This window comes from Ostrea edulis, chromosome 4 (assembly GCF_947568905.1).
Source record: "Ostrea edulis chromosome 4, xbOstEdul1.1, whole genome shotgun sequence".
NCBI classification, from domain to species: Eukaryota; Metazoa; Mollusca; class Bivalvia; order Ostreida; family Ostreidae; genus Ostrea; species Ostrea edulis.
This window is the reverse complement of record NC_079167.1, coordinates 51,233,836-51,256,406: the sequence shown is the minus strand read 5'-3', so window position 1 is coordinate 51,256,406 and position 22,571 is coordinate 51,233,836. Positions and strand designations below refer to the sequence as shown.

The following is a 22,571-nucleotide window of genomic DNA, read 5'->3' as shown; positions in this document are numbered from 1 at the left end:
AATCATGGCCCCCGGGGTCGGATGGGGCCACAATAGGGGGTCAAAAGGTCAAAAAAAAAAAGTGTTTTGTTTTGTTTTTTTATATAGTGCAGATTCAAGTTTGTTAAAATCATGGACCCCGGGGATTGGATGGGGCCTCAAGGGGGGCATCAAAGTTTTACATACAAATTTATAGGAAAAATCTTTTAAAATCTTCTTCTCAAGAACCACTGAGCCAGAAAAGCTGAGGTTTATATGAAAGCTTCCTGATATAGTGCAGATTATAAATTGTTAAGATCATGGCCCCCGGGGGTCGGATGGGGCCACAATAGGGGGTCAAAGTTTTACATACAAATATATAGGAAAAATCTTTAAAAATCTTCTTCCCAGAACCACTAAACCAGAAAAGCTGAGATTTATATGAAAGCTTTCTGATATAGTGCAGATTCAGGTTTGTTAAAATCATGCCCCCCCCCCCCCCCCCCCCCCCCCCCCCGGGGTAGGATGGGGCCACAATAGGGGATCAAAGTTTTACATACAAATATATAGGGACAATCTTTAAAAATCTTCTTCTCAAGAACCATTGGGCCAAAGAAGTTCACATTTACATGAAAGCTTTCTGACATAGTGTAGATTCAAGTTTGCAAAAACCATGGCCTCCAGGGGAAGGTTTGGGGCCATAATAAGGACTACGGTTTTACATGCAAATAGATATGGAAAATCTTCTGATATGGACCAAGGTGACTCAGGTGAGCGATGTGGCCCATGGGCCTCTTGTTTTTAAATATGATTACTCAGGAAAGATAACCACTGAATACTTATCCACTGACAGAAAATTTCACTCATTCTTTTAAAGCTTCAAAATTATTCTAATGCAAATGAGAAATTATATGCATAGGCAAATTTTGTGATTTTTGTATATTACTGTCCCTCCAGGCATTATTTTTATGAATATTACATGCAGAATTCATTTGCTTGGAATTTAATTATTGAAATATAAACATTCACATAGTACAAGTCAATGTTAACTCTACTGAATTCAAAATTAACTTACTTTACATTTTGGGCAAACAAAGCTGCTCATATTCTCTACCACACCAATTATGGGTAAATCAACCTTTTTGCAGAAAGTTATTTCTTTACGGACATCTAGCAGAGCAACCTCCTAAAAAAGAAGTTCATGATACAATTAAGGATGTTAAAATAGTTGTAATCATTACTTAATTAGTTTATAGCTATCTTATAAGAATATTCAAAATAATCATTTCTTCCCTAAATATATCTAACATCTAAAGGGATGTATGCATGCTTTAATCTGCATGTTTACATTTTTTTTACACATACATATTAAGTATATGAGAGGACCATGGGTCTTAATGGTCATCTGAGTATCATTCACAAAAACCATACATGTGCAGAGAACTTCCTCAATACCTGCACCCTGAAAACCAATCCCCCCTTGAGATTGACTGATTTTGAAAGTCTTATACCAGCCACCCCTGAGAACTGGAATGTTTTATAATACCTTTAAGGATGTATGCTACACCAGAGAAATTTGATGTAGATGAAAAGTGGAGGATATGTACAACAATATTTTGAAGTTGAAAATTTTCAAATTTACTTTATTTTGTCAAAAAATGCAGTTTTAGTAGAAGGCAATCTGAAAAAGTTTTTAAAACCCCTGCTGGACTCGAACCTGCGACCTGCAGTTCAGCAGTCGGTATGCTAACCTACTTCGCTACTCGACTAGGTATTCAAATTGAACAGGAAAAGTCAAATATTGCTGATATTGATTTTTTCATCCATGTTTTTAAAGGAAGTCAGCCATTATGACAATGAAGACACAGGCACTCGACGTTTTAAATATCTATAATAAAAAAATTGTCTTCCTGTAAACATAATATTCACAAGGTATATCATGCCGCCATCTTGGTTTTCTTTTTTTACCAATTGCATCGCTTGAAAATTTCGGAGAAATGTTCGATATAATATGATAATTAGACCCCTACCGTTTAGAAGCAACTCTGTCAAGGTCTTACCTCTCGCATCGTCACTGTGAACTGGAAATAAAGTCCATTTATCGGCTATAATCAACCGTCAAAGATCGTCTACTGCTTCTCAAATGCGAGAAATCGCTGAAAGGTGGACGTACATTGACATAATTTTGGGATAGCCCCTATTTTCATTGGTCGATAAAATTTAAAAATAGTAAATATTATAATTAGCAGTAAATATGTTCTAGAGAGCGAGGTAACAGATCTTGAACATTATTCTATTAATATATACTTTATTTTTTACAACGTTAAACATGATAACTTCACTTATTCATGCATTCGTTGTATTAAAATTAGCCTAGTTGAAAGTAAATGTCATAACGTAATAAGAAAACTTCAAAATTGAATTCACACACACACGTGCGCCTACACGTGGGTATACTCTCAAACGTACACAGTGACATTTATACATCCAAATGTCCTGTTCTGTTTATCTGTAAATTTTCAGTGTTATCACAATGGGTGACAAAACATGGGTTGGAGTCGAAAGGGGGGGGGGGGGGGGGGTCATGAACGTTTCCAATGTTATTTTGGTAATGTGATATAGTTACTAAATTTCCCGTGCCAGCCTGTCCCCGAAACCACACAATTGTGCCCGAGTTTTATTGTTTGCAGGACTGCAACTACCCTGCATTCAGTGCCCCCCCCCCCCCCCCCCCCCCAGCACCACACAAGCACAAGTGTCAGAGGGTACATTAGCAAGGGAATTCTCATTTGCATAATTGTCAACTTCCGGCCACCTTTTAGCGATTTTTCACATTTAAGAAGCAGTAGACAATGTCTGACGGTTGATAATAGCTGATAAATGGACTTTATTTCCAGTTCACCGTGACGATGCGAGAGGTAAGACCTTGACAGAGTTGCTTCTAAACGGTAGGGGTCTAATGATCATATTATATCGAACTTTTCTCCGAAATTTTCAAGCGATGCAATTGGTAAAAAAGAAAACCAAGATGGCGGCATGATATACCTTGTGAATATTATGTTTACAGGAAGACAATTTTTTATTATCGATATTTAAAATGTCGAGTGCCTGTGAATATTATGTTTACAGGAAGACAATTTTTTATTATAGATATTTAAAACGTCGAGTGCCTGTGGATGTAGAGTACCTCCTTAACAAACACATAAAAATACTCCCTCACAAAACCAGCCACAGTTGGTAATTCAAATTCCTATGGCCGGAGGTGTTAATTACTAAGTCTTTTAGTACCTCTATTTGTTTGTTTATCAACTGAATGACATGATTATTCAAAGTGTGTTAGAATCGTTTTTTTTAATATGGATATTCACAAAATCTTCATAAATTATGAATCCATCCCAAGAGTTTTAAAAAGTTATGATGTAACACTTTTTGAAAATGAACGAAGATGGTGTAAACATTCAAATACAAATCTTCAGTATGCCCGGTTTCTTATATTACTATATTCATTATGAATTTTTAACTCAAAGGCCTGGATACCCTGAGAGTCAACTCACACTTCATTGTCAATAAAATGAATAATGGAATAGGCAATCTTCATGCTGGTACTAGAACCCTGACCCAAGGACCATAAATTTTACAATTTTGGTAGAAGGTTTTTTTTTTATTATTATTACTGTGTATTAAGTTTGGTTGTTTGACATCCAGGAGTCAAGAAGATGTTTAAAGAAATAATGCCACTTCACATAAAGGCCCCACTTTAGCACCAGATGACCGAGCCCAAGCTCAATGGATTATGGTACAAGCTTCTGTTTTCATTATTACTGTTTATATTAAGAACTCAAGAAAACTTACACAGAAATAATACATTCTCTGCTAGGTGGTCCTCAGAAAAGAAGAATATGTTTAAAGATTGCATCATTTTACGAGGTTTTGGACCTGCCTCTCAGCACCCAGGGGCCCAGAAATTTACAATTTTTCTATCAATGCTGCACACCAATTTTGGTCCAATAAAATTTGAGATGAAGTTGAAAATGTTTATATGCTAACATAATAGGATGGAGGGCAGACAAAAACAGATTGCAATAGATCATCTTACCTAAATATTATGTACCAGTAAATTATCTATTAATTATACTTACAATGTGATACTTTTAATAATGCTTACCGTTAGTCAAATGCAACCCAGTAGATTATGAAAGCATGTTTTTATGCCCAAACTGAATTCATTTAGATGAATTTAGACCTTACAGTGGTAGATTTAATGTGTTATCAAATAGGGATGATTGAAAATCTGTAAAACATTAAATATAGTTAACCTTTTATTTTTACATCGGAGACTTATAAAAGAATACTCATTATAATGTCATGCCATCACTCTTGAATTCAACATAAGGTAAATAAGTATATTTAACATAACGTAAATAAGTATTTAACATAGCGTAAATAAGTATTTAACATAACATAAATAGGTATTTAAGATAAAGTAAATAAGTATTTAAGAAAACATAAATAAGTATTTAACATAATGTTAAATAAGTATTTAACATAACATAAATAAGTATTTAGCATAACGTAAATAAGTATTTAACATAACGTTAAATAAGTATTTAACATAACATAAATAAGTATTTAACATAATAACATAAATAGGTATTTAACATAACATAAATAAGTATTTAACATAAGGTAAATAAGTATTTAACATAACATAAATAAATATTTAACATAACAGATTGCATTTTATACTGGTATTTCCAATGCTGCAGTATGGTATGTTAAAAAGTAGGTTGCAAAATTACTTCAAGTATTTCAAAGAGATATTCTCAAAACCCCATGGCCATAATACACTATTCTCTTACAATCCATTTACCTGAGGTGTGGTTATCACTATGGCACCATCTACATCACTTTCCTTGAGGTACTGAGCTACAGACAAATGTTCATCAGAGGTCCCTGGTGGAGTATCAATCAGTAAATAATCTATTTCTCCCCAATCTACATCTCGTAGAAACTGTTTAATTAAACCTAGAAAACAACATCTTGGGAATTACTATTATAGCATTCAATTCCTATGTACAAATTCATTATGCAATAAAACGATTAGGCACTAACTAGAATAAAAACTAAATTACTTAGGTACTATATGAACACAACAAGTTCATTGAATTAAAGGTTATTTTGCATGCAGCCTTTCTGAATTATTGTGGCAAATTTTACTTTAATTAGAAGCCATGGTCACCAAGCTGATTCATTCCTGGGACCATGAGCGGAACATACTCAGTTCCGTCAATAACCATGAAAAAGTTTTCTAGAAAGTTATCATTTAGTGAAAAAGCAGAGGATTTCTATAAAGGCTAGAAACTAATATCATATGACTAAAGGGGTTTTACTGAACTGTCAGCTCAAAAGTTAAAAAATTCAACGTTATCTTATTCTAGTTGCTTTACAAGACATCAAATATTCCGCTTCTATTCTATGTACCATTCTTTTTTGGTCCTCTCCAAATGACAGCTTCATCTGCTTTAGATAGTAAGAACCCCACTGACATCAGAGAGAGATTGTCATCAACATACTGAAAAAAATGTCATTAAATGTTTGAAATGCATCACCAATGTACAGACAAAACTAACACATCAAATGGAAACCAGATACAGATTATCAGCACCCACATCTAGAGAATTAGTTTTCAAAAATGTTTTTCTAACATAAAACTATGGACAAGACTTTCATATTCTTTCTCTTAGTCACGTCAGTACTCTTGACCTTGTCCAAAGTCCATGACACAAAATCTGATCATCATAAACCCTTGTGTCAATAGGTGCTTCTAATATTTCTTCATAGCTATGTTATAGCATTACATGTCCACCTATTTACTCTCATTTTGTCCAAATGACCTTGGGGCCAAGTTACTAACACACAGATCAAAAATACCCTGCATATCAATTAAAAGTTTTCTACTAATGTCTTCCCATTAGTAAATTATTGTCTAGAAAAGAAATAAGTTTTCCTAACAGAATATCCTTCAATATCAACCCCAGTGTCTAGAATAAGTTCTGATATTTCTTCATGAGGAAATTGTGGCCTGAGGAAGAATTTCAATCTGTTTCCTGTAGTGATATTGACATTTTTTAAAAATAATCTTGTAAGTTTGGTTCGGTTCAAGACACATTTCAATTCATAAATAAACTTTTGTTCACTTTAAGCTTCTATATGTTTCCTCTGTAACAAAGCTTAAACCTGAGAAGAAATTCACACATGGCAGAAAGACCAGTATCCCTAGCAATCTTGGCTTGCAGAGGGTGTATCAAACTTCAGGATGGATGAGGCAAGCTGAGATCACTGAAATATGGTTGTTTACATAGTGGGTGGAAATTCATACATACACTTTAAAGTTTATTACAGAATCATCTGTAGAAAATCATATTTTACAATCTACTTAAAATTATCATGTTGTTTTACCTTAGCAGAAAGCAACATAAATCATATTGCACCAAACAATCAATTTCGCAGGAATGCTGAATGCTTTGAGATCTGTACATAATTTATTCATGTTCAAACAATTATAGGAAACATGAATGATTCATAAACTCGTGAACACATTTAGAGCAAACTCATTACAATTTGCTCGTAAAAATCCATGGTCTGTTTGCATTTTCGTGACTTCCACAGACATTTTTATTTTCCACTTAACAACATCAGTGCTACCCGTAGAGGCCTGTAAGGTGCTGTTACAGTCATGTCTAGTCAATGTTCATTTCCCTCCATGTTTTTCAATGGTAATACACTTCATAGTGACGCCTTAGAAAAACCATCTATGTGCAGTTTTTATAAAATTCTAACAAAATCAATCAGACAAGATCAACATGTCCTTTCATCTTTGTGCTTTTTTGTCACATCCATCAGTGTGATTTGATCAGAGTATCAAAACTGCTGATTGTCGCTAAAGGCATGCTTTGCAAACTGACTGCATTTATTTTCCCTAATTCAAACGCTTCTAAAGAACAAATGCATCGCTAATAAACTGCAATAAACATCTATTTAATCAATAACTAACATTAAAACACCACAGGGTTGCTATATGTAACAGATCTTTTCCAATACGAATACCTGGACCAGAAAGGAATTTACACCTCACTGAATTCATTGTAACTGACACCGAAGTGCAGCAAATATATCAATATCATATTCTATGAGTATGTGTCAACTTTTCTTTCAGATATGTAAACAATGTTTGCTACAATGTTTAGACAGCTCATCACATTAAACAGTTAACAATGAATTATACAGTAGGGTGAACTACAGATTCCCTTGGTATCCCTGTAATGGTTCATTAATGCTAATGATCTGTGTAGGATGGATCGATTCCACTGACTGTTTCATGTCTCTGATACCGCTACATTTTCAATCTGGGTAAAAACTTCTCTAAAAGTTATCAAACAAATGATACTATTTCTTTTGTTTTAAATTACCTACCACAGGTGACCACCCGGATCCACTTTGATGAACCTGTCAAGTACAGACAAATAAAACCAATTAACATAGAGCATCAATTTTAAATAATCAAAATCATGTAATACCTCTAAAATCAAAATTAAAACAAAATTTTTCCAAGTTTACAAGTCAAACAAAAAAATCATGAGAACTTTTCTTTCATTCATTGTGGGGTGGGGGATTGCATGGATGCATGTATAGCAAAATGTGTGCTTTAATTGTTTTAAAGAAGATTTAAAACAAAAAACAAAAAAAACCATTTTTCCAAAACATGTACAATTTTCACAACCTTGAACTCCCAAAACATGTACAATTTTCACAACCTTGAACTCCCTGCTGTAGCCTTATCAGCCCTAAGGTTTTAATAGAATAGACATTGTTTGCACAAATTGTAACATTTTTATTTTTCAAAATAAGATTTTAAGTTTTTTTCTGATATAGTTCCATGTATAACTTTGAACCCCTATCAAACCTGGGGACAATAATTTGAACAGAATTAAATCTTCATTACATGAAGATGCTTGCATGCTGTTTGGAAATTGAAGTTGTGGCTCTTGAGAAAAAACATTTATGAAAATTTTCCCCAATCCTATGTATAACCCCCAAACCCTAATGTCGCAACATCTTGCCCTCAGGTGTCATAATCTAATCAGAAGTACATGTTACTAGATTTTGGGAGAGATCTGGGTGTGGATCCTGGATTTATTTATTTTTTTTTGGAGAGGGAGGATTATTATTCTTACTAATAACTAAGCAAATGTTCGCAGTTTATCATCACTCGTTTAAAATATTCATCTAAGAATGAATTTCATTTTTAAAAAATGAATTGTGATGCTTCACACCAGCATATTTCTCAAAGTGTGTTAGCACTTGATGAAAACTATGCTGGCATGATATGTTGCAGTTCATACCCTCATGTATTTTCAAAACTGAAATTCAATTCTTATATTCACATTCTACTTTCATTTCTGTCAGAATTCCCAGTCAATTAAAGGGATGTACTATGTTTATCAAAATTCATACGCACATAAAATTCATACACGCATTGATCACATATACATCGTATTCTTGGGGAAATGGCTATCATTACAATTTTCATTTAAAGATATCAAAGGCAAAAACATTAGAACGGTAAATATTTCTTTCTATCTGTAATGATATTACCAACCTGTTCTCCCTCCACTCCAAAGATCTTGGGTAAAGAGGGACCACAAATATCAACATCTAATACTCCAATCTGTAAAGACCAAAAAGAAGCACAACAATTGAGCGTAGAACATACAATTGATGTCATATCTATTATGCAACACATACTCAACCAAACAAGAGATCAATGGACCAGATTGCTTACCTTCACTACTTCATTTTTCTATGTCAAACATCCCAATTATACCCCACTCTTGTGGCCCACCTTGTACCCACAAAAGGTGTAGATGGTGTCATAGTGTGAACAAACATAAATCTACACTAAATGAGGATGCATTCATATCAATTTAACAAATTAAATCATTGTAATTCTTGAGAAAATCCACTCGTTATTCCTCAGGATTCAAGTTTTAAACAAACATGATCTTCATTATACAACTGTATAAAGAAGTTTACTACATACATGTTAATGTAAATCTTTTAAAACTCTACCACTATACAGCATGTAAAATTCTGATCCCTAAATATGGCCTCACCCTACTCTCTGGGGCCATGATATGAACAAATTTGAATCTACTCTGTACCAGGCCTCAAGATACTAAACTTAGAATAGACTTAAGTATTAAATTTTGAATCCAATTAACTTTGAAATAATTTTCATAAACAAATAAAATTTTCAGTATATGTTTGCATTCAATTCTTTTTTTTTTTTTTTATAAACCAGCAGCTAGATAAATCTTAAGATATAAGTAATCAAATTAGGACTTAAGGAGGTATGCTACACCAGAGAAATTTGATGTAGATGAAAAGTGTAGGATATGTACAAAAATATTTTGAATATGAAAATTTTCAAATTTACTTTATTTTGTCAAAAAATACAGTTTTAGTTGAAGGTAATCAGAAAAAAATTTAAAACCCCTGCTGGACTCGAACCTGCGACGTACAGTTCAGCAGTCGGTATTCTAACCTACTGAGCTACTCGGCTAGGTATTTAAATGGAAAAGGAAAAGTCAAATATTGCTGATATCGATTTTGTCATCCATGTTTTTAAAGGAAGTCAGCCATTATGACGATGTAGAGTACTACCTTAAGTCTATTCTCAGTTTATGATCTTGAGGCCAGGAAGCTTTCACTTAAATCTGTTTTAAGATGTTTTGAGATATATTCACATGTAAAACTTTAATCCCCTATTGTGGCCCCAACATTCCCCCAGGGGTCATGATTTTAACAAACTTGAATCTCTACTATGTCAGAGAGCTTTTATGTAAATTTCAGCTTTTCTGGCCCAATGGTTCTTGAGAAGATTTTTAAATGGCCCCACCCTATTTTTGCATTTTTATGATTATCTCCCCTTTGAAGAGGGCATGGCCCTTCATTTGAACAAATTGAATCCCCTTCACGCAAGGATGCTTTGTGCCAAGTTAAGTTGAAATTGGCCCAGTGGTTCTGGAGAAAATGATGAAAATGTGAAAAGTTTACGACAACAATGACAATGATGGACAACTGAAAGTTTTGATCAGAAAAGCTCAGGTGAGCTACAAACTAAATGTGTCGGCACGACACAAATGCCTCCGCCTGCAGTAAAATCAAACATAGGAAATCCATCGAAGTATAGCATTGAATGTGGTATTCAGATTGTGTGTTACACACATTTTGTACAATGAAGAACTCAACAACAATCCTTTTTATGTTTTAACAGCCAAAAAATAAATGTTTTAACAGCCTTAAAATAAATACAACTCAATCAAAAATCAATGAACTAGAACTAAACTCAAACTCAATCTGTAACTCATCAATATTCTGAATACAAAAAATCAGTTCAATATCTCAAGGTGTTTAGAAAAAAGTCTGAAAAACTGGTCATAATAGTCTTTTTTTTTTTAGGTTAAAGGGGCACAACTCCATAAATAATCAACGAACCGGAACAAAACTCACACTCAATCTGTAACTGATCAATATACACCTACCTACAAAAAATCAATTCAATATCTCAAGGCATTTAGAAAAAAAAGTCTGGAAAACTCTGTGTCGCAGAAGGATGGAAGGACAGACAAGGATAAAACTATATGCCCTAACCACTTTGTGGCAGAAACATAAAAACAACTCAACACAAATTCCACAAAATGAGATCAAGATCATATGGAGGATAAAGGTTGTAAAAAAAAAACCTTTGGTATAGTTGTCATTTGCTGAGAAACTGTCACTCCCAGGGAGGAGGAAATTGGATAGACCAGAGAGCTACAGATCTACCCATCCTAAAAACCATTGATCACAGGGCAACTTTTTCTATGAATGATTCAGGTCTTGTATCTCTGATTTTAATAACATCATTGCCTCATAATTGTAATATAATAGAAATTCCTGTTATATCTTTACTTGAGTCCTCCTCTAATAACCATAAAATAAACTAAATACACTTTTATCTATACAAAACAATTCACCTATACAAATAGAGAGGCTAATTTTAAGTCACTGAGGATCTAGTTTATATTTACCATGATTTTTTTTTTTTTTACAGTATCTACCAGTACTTTTCTACATCCCCTTGATATATGTAAATTTATTACTTCAATTAAGATTTAATATCATTCAAAAAATCCCTTTCCAATCTGTCAATTCCCATACAAATGAAAGAAATGCCTGAGTATTGATTACTACCCAGAAGCATGTTTCAGTATTCTCTATGCATTGTCCCCATACATATCAGTTAGGTAACACTGATAAATAGGATCAAACACTTGTAAAAACACCAGAATTCATATACTGCACATTACTTTTCTGTCCAATAGATTTAAAACATTTTCAATGCCTTTACTACTTTGGAATATCATTACATAGGATTTATTCATAAGGAATGTCCATTTAAAGTTTTAAACATCTTAATTCAAATGTCTTATTGAGGTTAACTTGCAAGTAAGTTGTAGCTCACTTAAACAATATTTGTGCAGACCTATTGAAGTCGGATACACACAATGAGAATAGACCCTTTAAATACCTATATTGAATCTTGACAGTTGAACCAAGGGTATTTGCATTTTAAACAAACCTAGGCCTTATGGGTAAGAAACAAGTTGTCATGACGGCACTGTGTTGTATAAGGCAGCCGACATTTCGTGTACCATTAGATCTAGGTGTGATTGCCTTCATTTAGTTCAAAACCTAGGTAAGTCTAACTTGTCAAAGCTTAAGGAATCAATAACAACCATAATGTGTAATTACTTTGCAAACTTTTTCAACAGATTTTTATCCTAAACTTTTTTTTTATTGGTGAAGTTTCTATAAACAGATGTGAATTTTGTTTCTACTTTAAAATCAATATTGAATAATCCTCCAGGATTCCATTATATTATTTCATTAAATATGTAACATGAACAAGCATTTTTGTATCGTCAATCAATAGAATTACCTTTCAATCTTATCATGAAACAAATTAGTCTCCTGTATGCCATATAAATTTTCTCTTTTATCACATAATATCTGCTACTTTGTCAAAAACACTAGCAACTTCCATGTGAGGCATGAAATTGATCTTTTATAACAAAATCAATTACAATGAGAGAAATGCAAGCTATATAAAATCAATATCCAATACTTGTAACGAAAATATATTTGCAAGTGCTGCTCACTTTCATACAACCCTTTCCACCTCATCCAACTCTCTGTCATGAAGTTATTGTCAAATTACTGGGTAAAATTAAAATGCAATTACAATCTGAATTTCTTACCCACTGTTTTCCTATTGGTCGTTTATTTGTTTGGATTACCCCTTAAGAAGATAAATTCAATTTAAGTGTAAAACCAAATATTTCTAATGGTGTAAATGTAAACACCAAATATCCAGGTATTTCAGCTAGTTCAACACCACATGTAGATAGTAGTGAACTATTTTGATAGAAGTGAATAAACTGCCTATCCTAAATGATATGTTGTCTGAGTGTCCACAATTATTTAAAAGTTATGTTATTGACACTACACTTAGAATAATGTGTCTTATCACGATACTGGCTATATTGCTCCTGTCTATAATCTTAATCATTACCTTCTATGATAATAATGAAATTGGACAGGTTCATCATGGCATGTGTTTATGGGCTGTAATAACACTACTTGTCTCTTGCTATTAGTTGCTAATAAGGTTTCAAAACTCACATCCTCACAATTCATGCCTGGTCCTTGAAATTTTGTGAATAACAGTCTTCCAATAATATTAGATCATGTCTCTTTTCTTTGCATACAAATGTAAAATTGCATGAGTACACATTATCTGAATTTTTACATACCTGGATATATATACTGGTTTAGATATCATAAACTGCCTCAGAAAACTGAGTTAAAATTTCACTTTATTTCTGAAATTTATGCAGGGCTGAGAAATTCAAATTCAGTCTTGAAAATCTCTTCTATTTTGTACACCAGTGTATCAAAATACACTGGTGTACAGCCATGAACACAATAGAATCAGCTTTATTTGCTTTAAAAGATTAATGATAGAAAATTGATATCACCATAAATGACACTTCATAGTGTTCAATATTGTTCATAGGTACAATACTTGTTTAAATCAATACAATCTGCTATTGTTTATGTGTATCTGTACTAATCAATCTCAAATACATTTCAAATTATTGAACTTCCAACATTTCATCTTGAAATTTATCTACACATCAAAGTTTTAAAATACTATAGAGCTGACACAAACTGCTACAAGAGCACTGCAAAACAGGGCATCCTCTCAAAACTGAACATATTGTATAAACACAGCATCAGACCTGATGCATTTTATATTGGTGTTACACTTCTAATCACCCAACCATTACCTACACCCACACACATGTACCTTCATTGAAAACTTTCCAACTCTGCTACAAGGAAATAATCAAACATAACTATATTCAAATGCTCCAATATACAAGCACTCCTCTTTTTTTTTTTATCATGCTCAATTTCATGCAAAAAAAGTAAGGTCATATACCTTTATAGATACACCACACATTGTGCCCTAGTGAAATGTGCGGTTTAGATAAATATGAGCGTTTGTGAACTTGCACATTTAATTAACAGGTTCTACTCAAAGTGTAGTTCTAATCATGTTAAATTTATCAATGCATTGTACACAAAACCAAGAATATTAAATCCTGCCACATATTTTAGAATTTGAAAACCTTGGTAGGGAAGCTATGCTACAAAGCTGGCATAACACACTGATTGACAGCCGATAGCACTATCAAATCAAAAGTTAGGTTTACAAAACCCTGTGTGAGATAAACATACAAAACAAAAGACAGGTATTCCAGGCAGTGATAAGCTAAGATTAATTCTAAAAGTACAGGAAATAGAGTTATATCTTGCCGCTTACCTGTTTATTATCATCTGCAGAAAGACCATGAGCAAGATGAGCTGTAAAAGTGCTTTTTCCGACACCTCCTTTCCCTGATAAAATGATCAGCTTGTGTTTTACTTTTGACATTTTCTCTGTAATGTCACCCAAATCTGTAAAGTACAAACCAAAGTCAATCACTTGAGAACATCTCATTTTCTCGTTCTCAATATCCTTTTAAAGGAAAAACCTGTTCATCACAAGTATTCAAGATTATTCAATTCAATTACCAGGATCCGGTCCCTTCGGTTTTGTTGAGCACACATTTTGGTTAGGACATCCCTGGCAAGCTGTTGATTTACCTGCTTGATCACTCTCAGTTCCTGGGCAATCTTTAAAAAAATATAAACATTATAAAATAGTGTAAACTGTCCCAACTGACTTTATATCGAATAAAATGAGCAAAAATTACTTTTATTTATAATTCAATTTGGTAAATTGTGTTCAATATTATTTGATGAATAATTCTAAAGAAAGTATGAATTTTATATGATGTGGACCAATATTGCCATAGTAACAAATTGGAAACTGAACAGTCTAACATATTGTAACGCCATTCCTAGGACGTCATATAGTGGGGCAAAACGGCACCATATAAAGAATGTTGATAATGTCAATTGAACCTATGAAATTTCGAGTTACAAGTAAAATTAAATTATATATGATTATATATGCACGTATGAAATATGCACATTTCACATTTTTTCTCTGATTTATTTCAATGTTTAGACTTGAATATATGTAGGTTTTCAACTTAATATACCATGAATTGACATTTCTTCTGCTGCAATCTAAATATTATCAAATTTACTAACAATATTAGTAGCTTAAATGGATATCACAAAACCATAAAATACACGACTGTATATGTAAGCAAATATACCAGGACAGAAGTGATTTATGAGGTACTAGACTAGGATTTCAATCCTGGCTGCGTGAAATCTCCAAACATATGCTCTACCACCTGTCCTACCTAGTAATGGCAATCAAACCCTATCTGACCATCACACAAATACTTTCTCCTTCATTTTTGTTTCTGCATAAAAACTCCCAAGAATTGCCATGCTATTAAAAAAGATACCCATTTGGAGGAATAACACATCATAATAATGGATGACTTCCTTTCAAAATATAAATGAAAATATTGATATTAGCAATACTTGTGTATTCCTTTTAAACCTAATTCAATGCTCAGTAGGTTAACATGATGACTGCAGTGATCTGTAAACCATGGGTTCAAATCTAGCCGGGTTTTAATTTTTTTCATATTACTTTCAACTAAAACTACATTTTTAAAATGAAATAAGGTAAGTATAAAGGTTTTCAGTTCAAAAGATTATTGTACATATACTCCACTTTCAATTCCATCCATATGAGATCTCTCTGGTGTATTATTACTCCTTAAACATTTTTATTAACTAAAGCTATCTATTCTCATAGCCCCTTACACTATATAGAAATATTTACAAATGATATAAAGAGCAAAAGTTAAAACATTTTGCTAGATAAAGCGTATCTAAACAATTAAGAATGATTCTATATGCAAAGATCCTCTTAATAATCTGTTCATGTCTACACTGATATAATCATTCACTAAAAAGACGTTTTCATCATCTATTATTGTAGCCTTTTCTAAAGTTTGCATCTTCCAACCACAATTATAACAAACTTATATTACAACAGACCGAGGATTTTCGAAATACTCCAAAACTTGGCCAAAGTGAAAGTAGGTATTCAAAATATTTTGACAGAAGCCTTTTCGTGTAAGTCAATCTTTTAGCGAAAAACCTGTATTTCTTAAAAGAATAGAATCGTTTCTCTTGCAATTTGTTTGTCTTGAAAGCCACTAAGTACGCAGTATCTAAGGTAAACATTGATATACCGAGGGCGAAAAATAATAAAAAATAAAAAGACGTTTACATAACTACAATTCCTGATAATATTCATACATCACATTCATCATGAACCAGACTGGAATGTACTATAGATAATTAATTTAGATACCGCTATGCTGATCATTTTTTGTGGCTGGTATTGCGAGGAAATTAATGTTAAATAACTTACGATCAGGTGCGTTTTCTGGTATATCCGCCATATTGTAACATGGGTTGTCGTTCTTGCAGCGCCCTCTATTAGACAATCGTTCCTAGAGCATTTCGGGAGTGCCTAACCTTTTTATTCATTCATTACTTTGAGAAAAGCAACGGAGAAAAGGAATATACTTATCAACGGCGTTTGGAGTTGTTTTTTATTTTTTGTAACAGTGTTTATCAAGGTTAGTCAACTTCTCTCAAGTAATGCTGATTTCAAATAACCCTTTAAGTTATACATCATGAATAATTTAATGAAATGAAATGAAAGAAACAAACCTGAAATAAAGTTGTAAAGGATTAAACGAATAAAATATAGTATTCTTGTCTAGGAAAGGGTCTATGGCAAACATAGAATGGACTGTTAAGATGGCCATGGACAACTTTGAATAAGGAACAATTGTGCTAATTTAAACAATATTTTATTCACAAATAAGTTAATGGGATCGGAACAATTAATTAATTCACGGTCAGAGACTGCAACGTTGTACATATATACATTAACAAATATGTTCCGACTGGGCGAGAAACGAGAATTGCTGAAAACAATTCAAAACTTATAGGAAAAAAGGGTCAAGCACCAAAAAACAAGGTTTCTCGTATATACTATCAAAATACTATATAAGTGTTCCAGTTTCACATGATATTCATGGTCATCATTTTGGGCGGTGGGGGTATCGGTATCACAGACACGGATCCTGGTAAATAACTACACATCAGGCAGGTAGCATATATATGAAATACCGAAATAGCAATGGACTCTTTTAACTCCCCAAGTGAATATATAAATTTAATATCATAAAGCATCCTTCGAATTCTTCGCGTTCTTTTATTACTACATCAGTTCAAGCATACATTCTTACCATTCAAAGTTACTACCAAACAAGGTGGTGGGGAGGGAAGGAGTCACCCAATATGTACTACTTTGCATATAAAAATAACGGATAGTGAACATTGTCAAAAAAGGGAGCAACCACCCCGACCCCCGATTAAATTACGTGCCTGCACATATAGACACTGATATCGATTAGCAGGAGGTTCTGGGTTGTTTTTTTAATGCATGGTAGAATTATTTATTACATTAAATCTTCTTACTAAATGCTACTGCGTGAAATAACATCAGGATGTGTCTAATCATTAATGTGTAACGTGGATTGGCTTTCTTTAAAGTAATAAAAATTCAAACCAAAACAATATAGTATATGATGCACACATTTTTGAAATTTCATTGATTATATCTACAGGATTTCAAGATTTACGTATTTGATATTTTATTACCCAGAATAGACATTTTTGGACATGCTTCGAAAACTAACGATACACTGTAAATTTAAAGCCTATCTGATTTAAGTATATATATGTGGCTCAAATCATTTATGAAATTCGATAACTATTTATTGATTTACAGAACCTCTTTGGTGAACCCTGAAACCTTTCTCTCAATGTTTCGTTAAATCTTTTAGATATTCAGCGACCGTGCATTTCTGATAATGCAATGTCAAAAGTTGACGATAGACTTAACCTGTTAGATTTCATATATACTGAATGAAAGGTAGTTCAAATGCATATCAATGCACACTGAAATGGATTAAGTATTGCGTTTTATACGATTTGTTTTAGTGTTAAGCGAGCCAATGACCCGTCCTACTATACTAGGATCAATATCGGAACGGCGCACTTTCCCTGTTGGTTGCTTGGCGTCTCCAAGCACCCATGAGTCTGTAAACACAGACCAGACTCGTCACACGTTTTACCTGTAGAAACTTATATGAGATTATACTTAGTACTCAATCCAGTGTTGAGGGATTTAATTACTTCAGTCTAACTAGGATAGACCGTCTCGGTAAGGACTCTTTGTAGAAGAATTGTTTTTTACATTGATTAACTTTTGAATTTTGGGTATGTATCTGTTTATTTGAACGCACACTAAAAAAAATCATTGATTTCTAATCGTGTCATTTAAATCTTCATGTAAAAGAAAATGCGACACGCTTCACACATCGTTGGCTGATCATATCATTCTTTAGTTTAATTAACAGCCAAAAAAGGAGATATGTGTGCTAAAGATCTTATGTTTTCCGTCTTTTTGTAGACAACGTCCCTCTGTATATAACCCCCAGGATGGAGTACTTGGGCCACACCCAAACAGCAACCTACATGACAGGTCCCAGGCTTGGAGGAAGCAACCCCCAGACCTTCCTGCCTAGTATAAGCACAATGCAGTCCTCATACAAGTCCTACGATACTTATCCTGCTCCTTCTCCACTTAGGAGGTCCCTTACCACATTGCCCTGGAGGCCGAGTACCTACTACCAGACCGCTAAAGTCAATCCAAGCTCAGCGATTACTAGGAGTGTTCCCGAACCTTTCTCAGCTAAGAATCAACTCGCTGATTTGGACAATGTTAAGGTTCCTCCAGTGTTTGCTGCGGCCAGAAATGCCTTGTACACACGATACACACCCAACGATTGGATGAGCTCAAATCAGGGCAACTACTTAGCATCTGACAAAGTGAGAAGCATGGCCGAGCGACTGAGGCTTGACACTGTCCGTTTGTGCAGAGAAACAGACGACAAAACAAAGAGAACACAGAGTGATGTCGGAAAGAGGCTAGGAGAGAGATTGGGAGACATCCAGTTCTGGAAGACAGAGGTCCATCATGAAACAGACAACATGATCACAGAGATCAACGCTCTCCAGGAGGCCAAGAGGGTACTAGAGAAGGCTTTAGCAGAAACCGAGAACCCCCTCCACATCTCACAGGAGTGTCTCTACCACAGGGAAAAAAGACAGGCTATCGATCTGGTGCATGATAACCCAGAGAGAGAACTCATCAAGGTAAGAACCACTGTCATATATTGGGCAAAATTCTTCACATTCAACATTTCAATTTAAAGATTGTCTCAATTACCTTTCACTACTATCATGTACATTTTGCTCCATAACTCTTTCAGGAAGTCGACATCATCAAACGATGCCAGGAGAAGATGAGAAACACTGTCGAGAGAGCCAATGTTCAGCTAGGGTAAGCTTACAAACAGAAAACTACTCATTACATGTGAATCTGTCAACCGCTCTCCATTTCTAGTATATGATTTACATTTATCCACTGCTAATTTATTTTCTGTTTGTCCTTATACTGAATGACTACGAGAGAATTACGCATGTTGATCTTTGCGCAAGTGAAATTCAGAGATGCCACTTACAACGTTTAACCCAAGAACGAAAGCAAAAGTTTGTGATTGCGATGTCTAACATTTAGCAAAAGTTTAGAGTTCTTTTTCAAGGACACTAAATTTAGCATATGGGATCTCATAGTTAATTGATTAATTTGTTTGGCTGTTTTAGCCTGTTTATATGGAGTAAGCCTATCCCTTTTTATTCCTTTATTCAAAGGAGATTTGAGTGAAGGAAATTCACATTTTACATATATACGCATACCATATTTTTTCATACTTGTTGATACATCTAAAAATGTTCAAAGCCATAAATGTAGATATTCAATACGATGTTTCTGAAGATTACGTTATTAACTATTTCCATTAGCTTATGTCGAGCAGCTCAGCATGAGCTTGAAAAGGATGCCGGGGACAAGTTTGTTGCCCAGAGTCTTGACGAAATGTGTCATGGTCTTAAAAACAGTTCTCGGGGAATTGCCTTCCACAACGGAGTCCATAGAGTTGATAACACGTAAGTAGCCAACGTTCATGTTCTAAATAGTCGACCATTTATATCTGTAGTTTGAATAGAGCAGCTCAACACGATCTGGAAAGAGACTCGTCCGACAAATTCGTTGCTCAAAACTTGGATTCGCAGTGCTTTGGATTGCGCAACCAGTCTCGTGGTATTGCGTTCCACAATGGTGTGCATAGAATCGACCGAACGTGAGTTGTGTGTGGGACTGCCGTTTTTGCCGCTTGCTGTTTTTGTTTGATTCGTTCTGTTGAATGCTTTTTCTGTACTCATTTCATTGAAAAAAAGCTACTTGTATTTTATTTCCGTGCAACTGTTTAAAAAAAGCGATGAAAACATGCACTGCAAATAACTTTGATAATGTTTAAAGGAAAAGAAAAAAAAAAGGAAAAGAAAAACACAAAGAAACAAACAAGCTATGATCACATTTTGAATTGTCTTACGAGTTTTCACGCCTCTCATTCCCCACTGCACATTATCGGTATAATCTCATCATATGAATTATTGTATAAATGTCTCAAATAAATACACATGTATAAATGGTATTGTACATGAAAATACAAAATCTTATTTTCTTTTCCTTATTTCTCCCATTTCACAGTTTTCCATTCAATGTGCACCTTTTAAATATTAAGATTTCAGCACAAAATTTGCAAAGACATTTTCAGAAATAAGTGCTATGTAGCAACTATGTTCTTCATGAATATAACTTCGATATATTCTATTTAGATTTAACCTAATATAGACAATTTGATTCGCTTTGTCGACTGAATTATAAGAGCCATAATTGTGTTTCTAGCGTTTCCGTTCCCGAGACCTGGGCTAAATTCAGCAATGACAACATCCAAAGGTCCCAGAGCGAGCGAGCTGCCTCTAGAGAAATGAGGAACGAGATCGAGAGCGTGCTTAACTCCTGTGCCAATGAGATGTGGCAGGAATGGAACTCCGTCAATGTGGCCTTGAACCAGAGAATCCAGGAAACCACAGACGCAAGGAACAGACTTCAGACTCATCTATCCAAGGTAACTCCATCTCGTCAAGATTAAAGAATGAAAATTTAAGTCAAACATGTCGTTCTTCGATTCGAAAACGGCTCATTAGCATAGTATTTTATAGTATCTCTAATATTCATAACTCATACCAGACAGAGTTTTTCATGCAAAAAAAAATAAATAAATAAAATAAAATAAGAATACATTTCTATTGTCATTGGTGTCTTGCTAAGTAAATGGTTGCCATTTCGTATTTGGAACAAAGCAACAAACCGGCCAGCAATTTTTATTCTTGGACAATGATTCTTTGCTGCAGGTTCTCCAAGAAATCTTCGACATGGAGAAGAACATCGAACTGCTGAAGAAGGCCATTCAAGACAAGCAGGCTCCAATGCAGGTGGCACAAACTCGTTTAGATACCAGAGTACGCAGACCAAACGTTGAGCTGTGCCGCGATCCAGTCCAGCACAGGTAACTTATCTTCTCTGCGGACATCGGCAATTTTGCAGATGCCGTATGTAGATGTATCGCGCACAGGGGATTGGGAAAAAATATAGCCACCGGGGTTTTCCGCAATGTTTACAGACGTTGATTATGTTTTATGTTACTTCTTTATGGGAAGATGAAAGTGGCGTGAAAATAAGTTTTGTATAAACTTATATATTTGGGTATATTTCTATGGTATTTGTTTCCTATTCTAGATTGGTTGAGGAGGTTGGTGAAATCACAGGTACAGTCGATTCATTACAAGCCAAGCTACGAATGGCTGAGAACTCCCTCCAGGAACTTCTTCGTACCAAGGCCAGCTTAGAACAAGACCTTTCTGTAAAGAACAACAGTTTATTCATCGATAGGGAAAAGTGTCTGGGCATGCGCAAGACCTTCCCAATGTCGCCACGTGTTGTCTCCGTTTAAAATGATTATCATACTGACTTACCATGATCAAACTGTTAAAGACAGGATTGAGATACTAAAGCTGTTGATTTCAAAGTTTTATTTTTGAAAATGAGTATTTATGGCCACCCAAGCCTATCACAGTAATATAATTACATATCAGTATTAAATTTTCTTCAAGAAAGGCTGTGATACTACATTTTCGTAATTTCGCATTTCGTTGATTAGTTTTTAGAGTTTACACATTGTTACATGTAAAGTGCAAATCTTGCTCTAAGTCATTGAATGCTTTCAAATGCATAATGTCTCTATTTATATCACCCCCACTCAGTATTGTATTGTGTGCAAAAGAAATAAAACTTTAAAAAAATAACTGTTGCAACTTAACATTCCGTCCAACAGGACTTTTATGAATTGTATATATTTATATTTTTTACATTTACTGTGATGTAAGTCGGTGTCCTTTAGCGTAAAAAATCCTTATGTTAAAATTTTTAATTTATTGCAAACGTGATATTAATTAAAAGCTGTTTACTCAGTTTCCGTAGGATTAAGGTGAGAGGAGATTCTCAGAAGTACCGCACCGTGTGTACACCTATTGCTGTTGAGTATCATAGCGCTATCATGCTATTTATATTGTATCCATCAGTCTTCTGTAATTATTGTTTTGCTCAAATGTGATTTTGTATGGTTGGACACTTTGAAATAAAGTGAATGCAGTGTGTGTTCGACACGTTGTTCTTGAAACCAGGTACCCCCAAACTATTGCGTTAATCGATGTCAAGATCTGCAATCTATATGTTTGAAGAGATTGCATTTCAAATATTGACATAAGGTGGCATTTCAATGAACTCAATTATATTTGAAGTGTAAAGCTTACTTTTCGATATAGGACATGCTAGGTGAACTATTTGAAATGTTTACTAAGGA

The 22,571-nt window shown here is 34.2% G+C and overlaps 2 protein-coding genes across 7 annotated transcripts in view; one reads left to right on the top strand and one right to left on the bottom strand.

The window, feature by feature from the left end:
- LOC125671473 (cytosolic Fe-S cluster assembly factor NUBP1 homolog) overlaps nucleotides 1-16,116 on the bottom strand; it is a 20,199-nt gene extending 4,083 nt beyond the window's left edge. Inside the window, exons 1-8 of the mRNA XM_048907233.2 lie at nucleotides 16,037-16,116; nucleotides 14,203-14,304; nucleotides 13,952-14,085; nucleotides 8,618-8,686; nucleotides 7,432-7,464; nucleotides 5,440-5,530; nucleotides 4,829-4,983; nucleotides 1,034-1,144 (exon numbers count right to left, since the gene is read on the bottom strand). Of these exons, the coding sequence (XP_048763190.1) occupies nucleotides 1,034-1,144; nucleotides 4,829-4,983; nucleotides 5,440-5,530; nucleotides 7,432-7,464; nucleotides 8,618-8,686; nucleotides 13,952-14,085; nucleotides 14,203-14,304; nucleotides 16,037-16,067 (726 nt within the window). The 5' untranslated portion in view covers nucleotides 16,068-16,116. The remainder of the gene's footprint in view (nucleotides 1-1,033; nucleotides 1,145-4,828; nucleotides 4,984-5,439; nucleotides 5,531-7,431; nucleotides 7,465-8,617; nucleotides 8,687-13,951; nucleotides 14,086-14,202; nucleotides 14,305-16,036) is intronic.
- On the top strand, nucleotides 11,630-22,365 carry LOC125671469 (tektin-3-like). 6 transcript variants are annotated; one of them, XM_048907222.2, is made up of 7 exons: nucleotides 11,630-11,758; nucleotides 18,155-18,900; nucleotides 19,017-19,087; nucleotides 19,803-19,946; nucleotides 20,555-20,777; nucleotides 21,064-21,218; nucleotides 21,449-22,365. In XM_048907222.2, the coding sequence occupies exons 2-7, from the start codon at nucleotides 18,184-18,186 to the stop codon at nucleotides 21,660-21,662; spliced, it is 1,524 nt and encodes a 507-aa protein (XP_048763179.1). In that variant the 5' UTR covers nucleotides 11,630-11,758; nucleotides 18,155-18,183; the 3' UTR covers nucleotides 21,663-22,365. The 6 variants fall into 6 exon arrangements, with proteins under 6 accessions (XP_048763179.1, XP_056018863.1, XP_056018860.1 ...); XM_056162888.1 differs by lacking the exon at nucleotides 11,630-11,758 and adding an exon at nucleotides 15,604-15,698; XM_056162885.1 differs by lacking the exon at nucleotides 11,630-11,758 and adding an exon at nucleotides 16,109-16,247.
- Nucleotides 22,366-22,571: the final 206 nt, after the last annotated feature.

Excerpts from the sequence above, each read along its gene's own strand:
- LOC125671469 (XM_048907222.2), top strand. The coding sequence starts at position 18,184 with ATGGAGTACTTGGGCCACACCCAAACAGCAACCTACATGACAGGTCCC. Across the intron at positions 19,088-19,802 it reads AGAGCCAATGTTCAGCTAGG|TTTGAATAGAGCAGCTCAAC; the intron begins GTAAGCTTACAA and ends TTATATCTGTAG. Across the intron at positions 21,219-21,448 it reads CGCGATCCAGTCCAGCACAG|ATTGGTTGAGGAGGTTGGTG; the intron begins GTAACTTATCTT and ends TTCCTATTCTAG.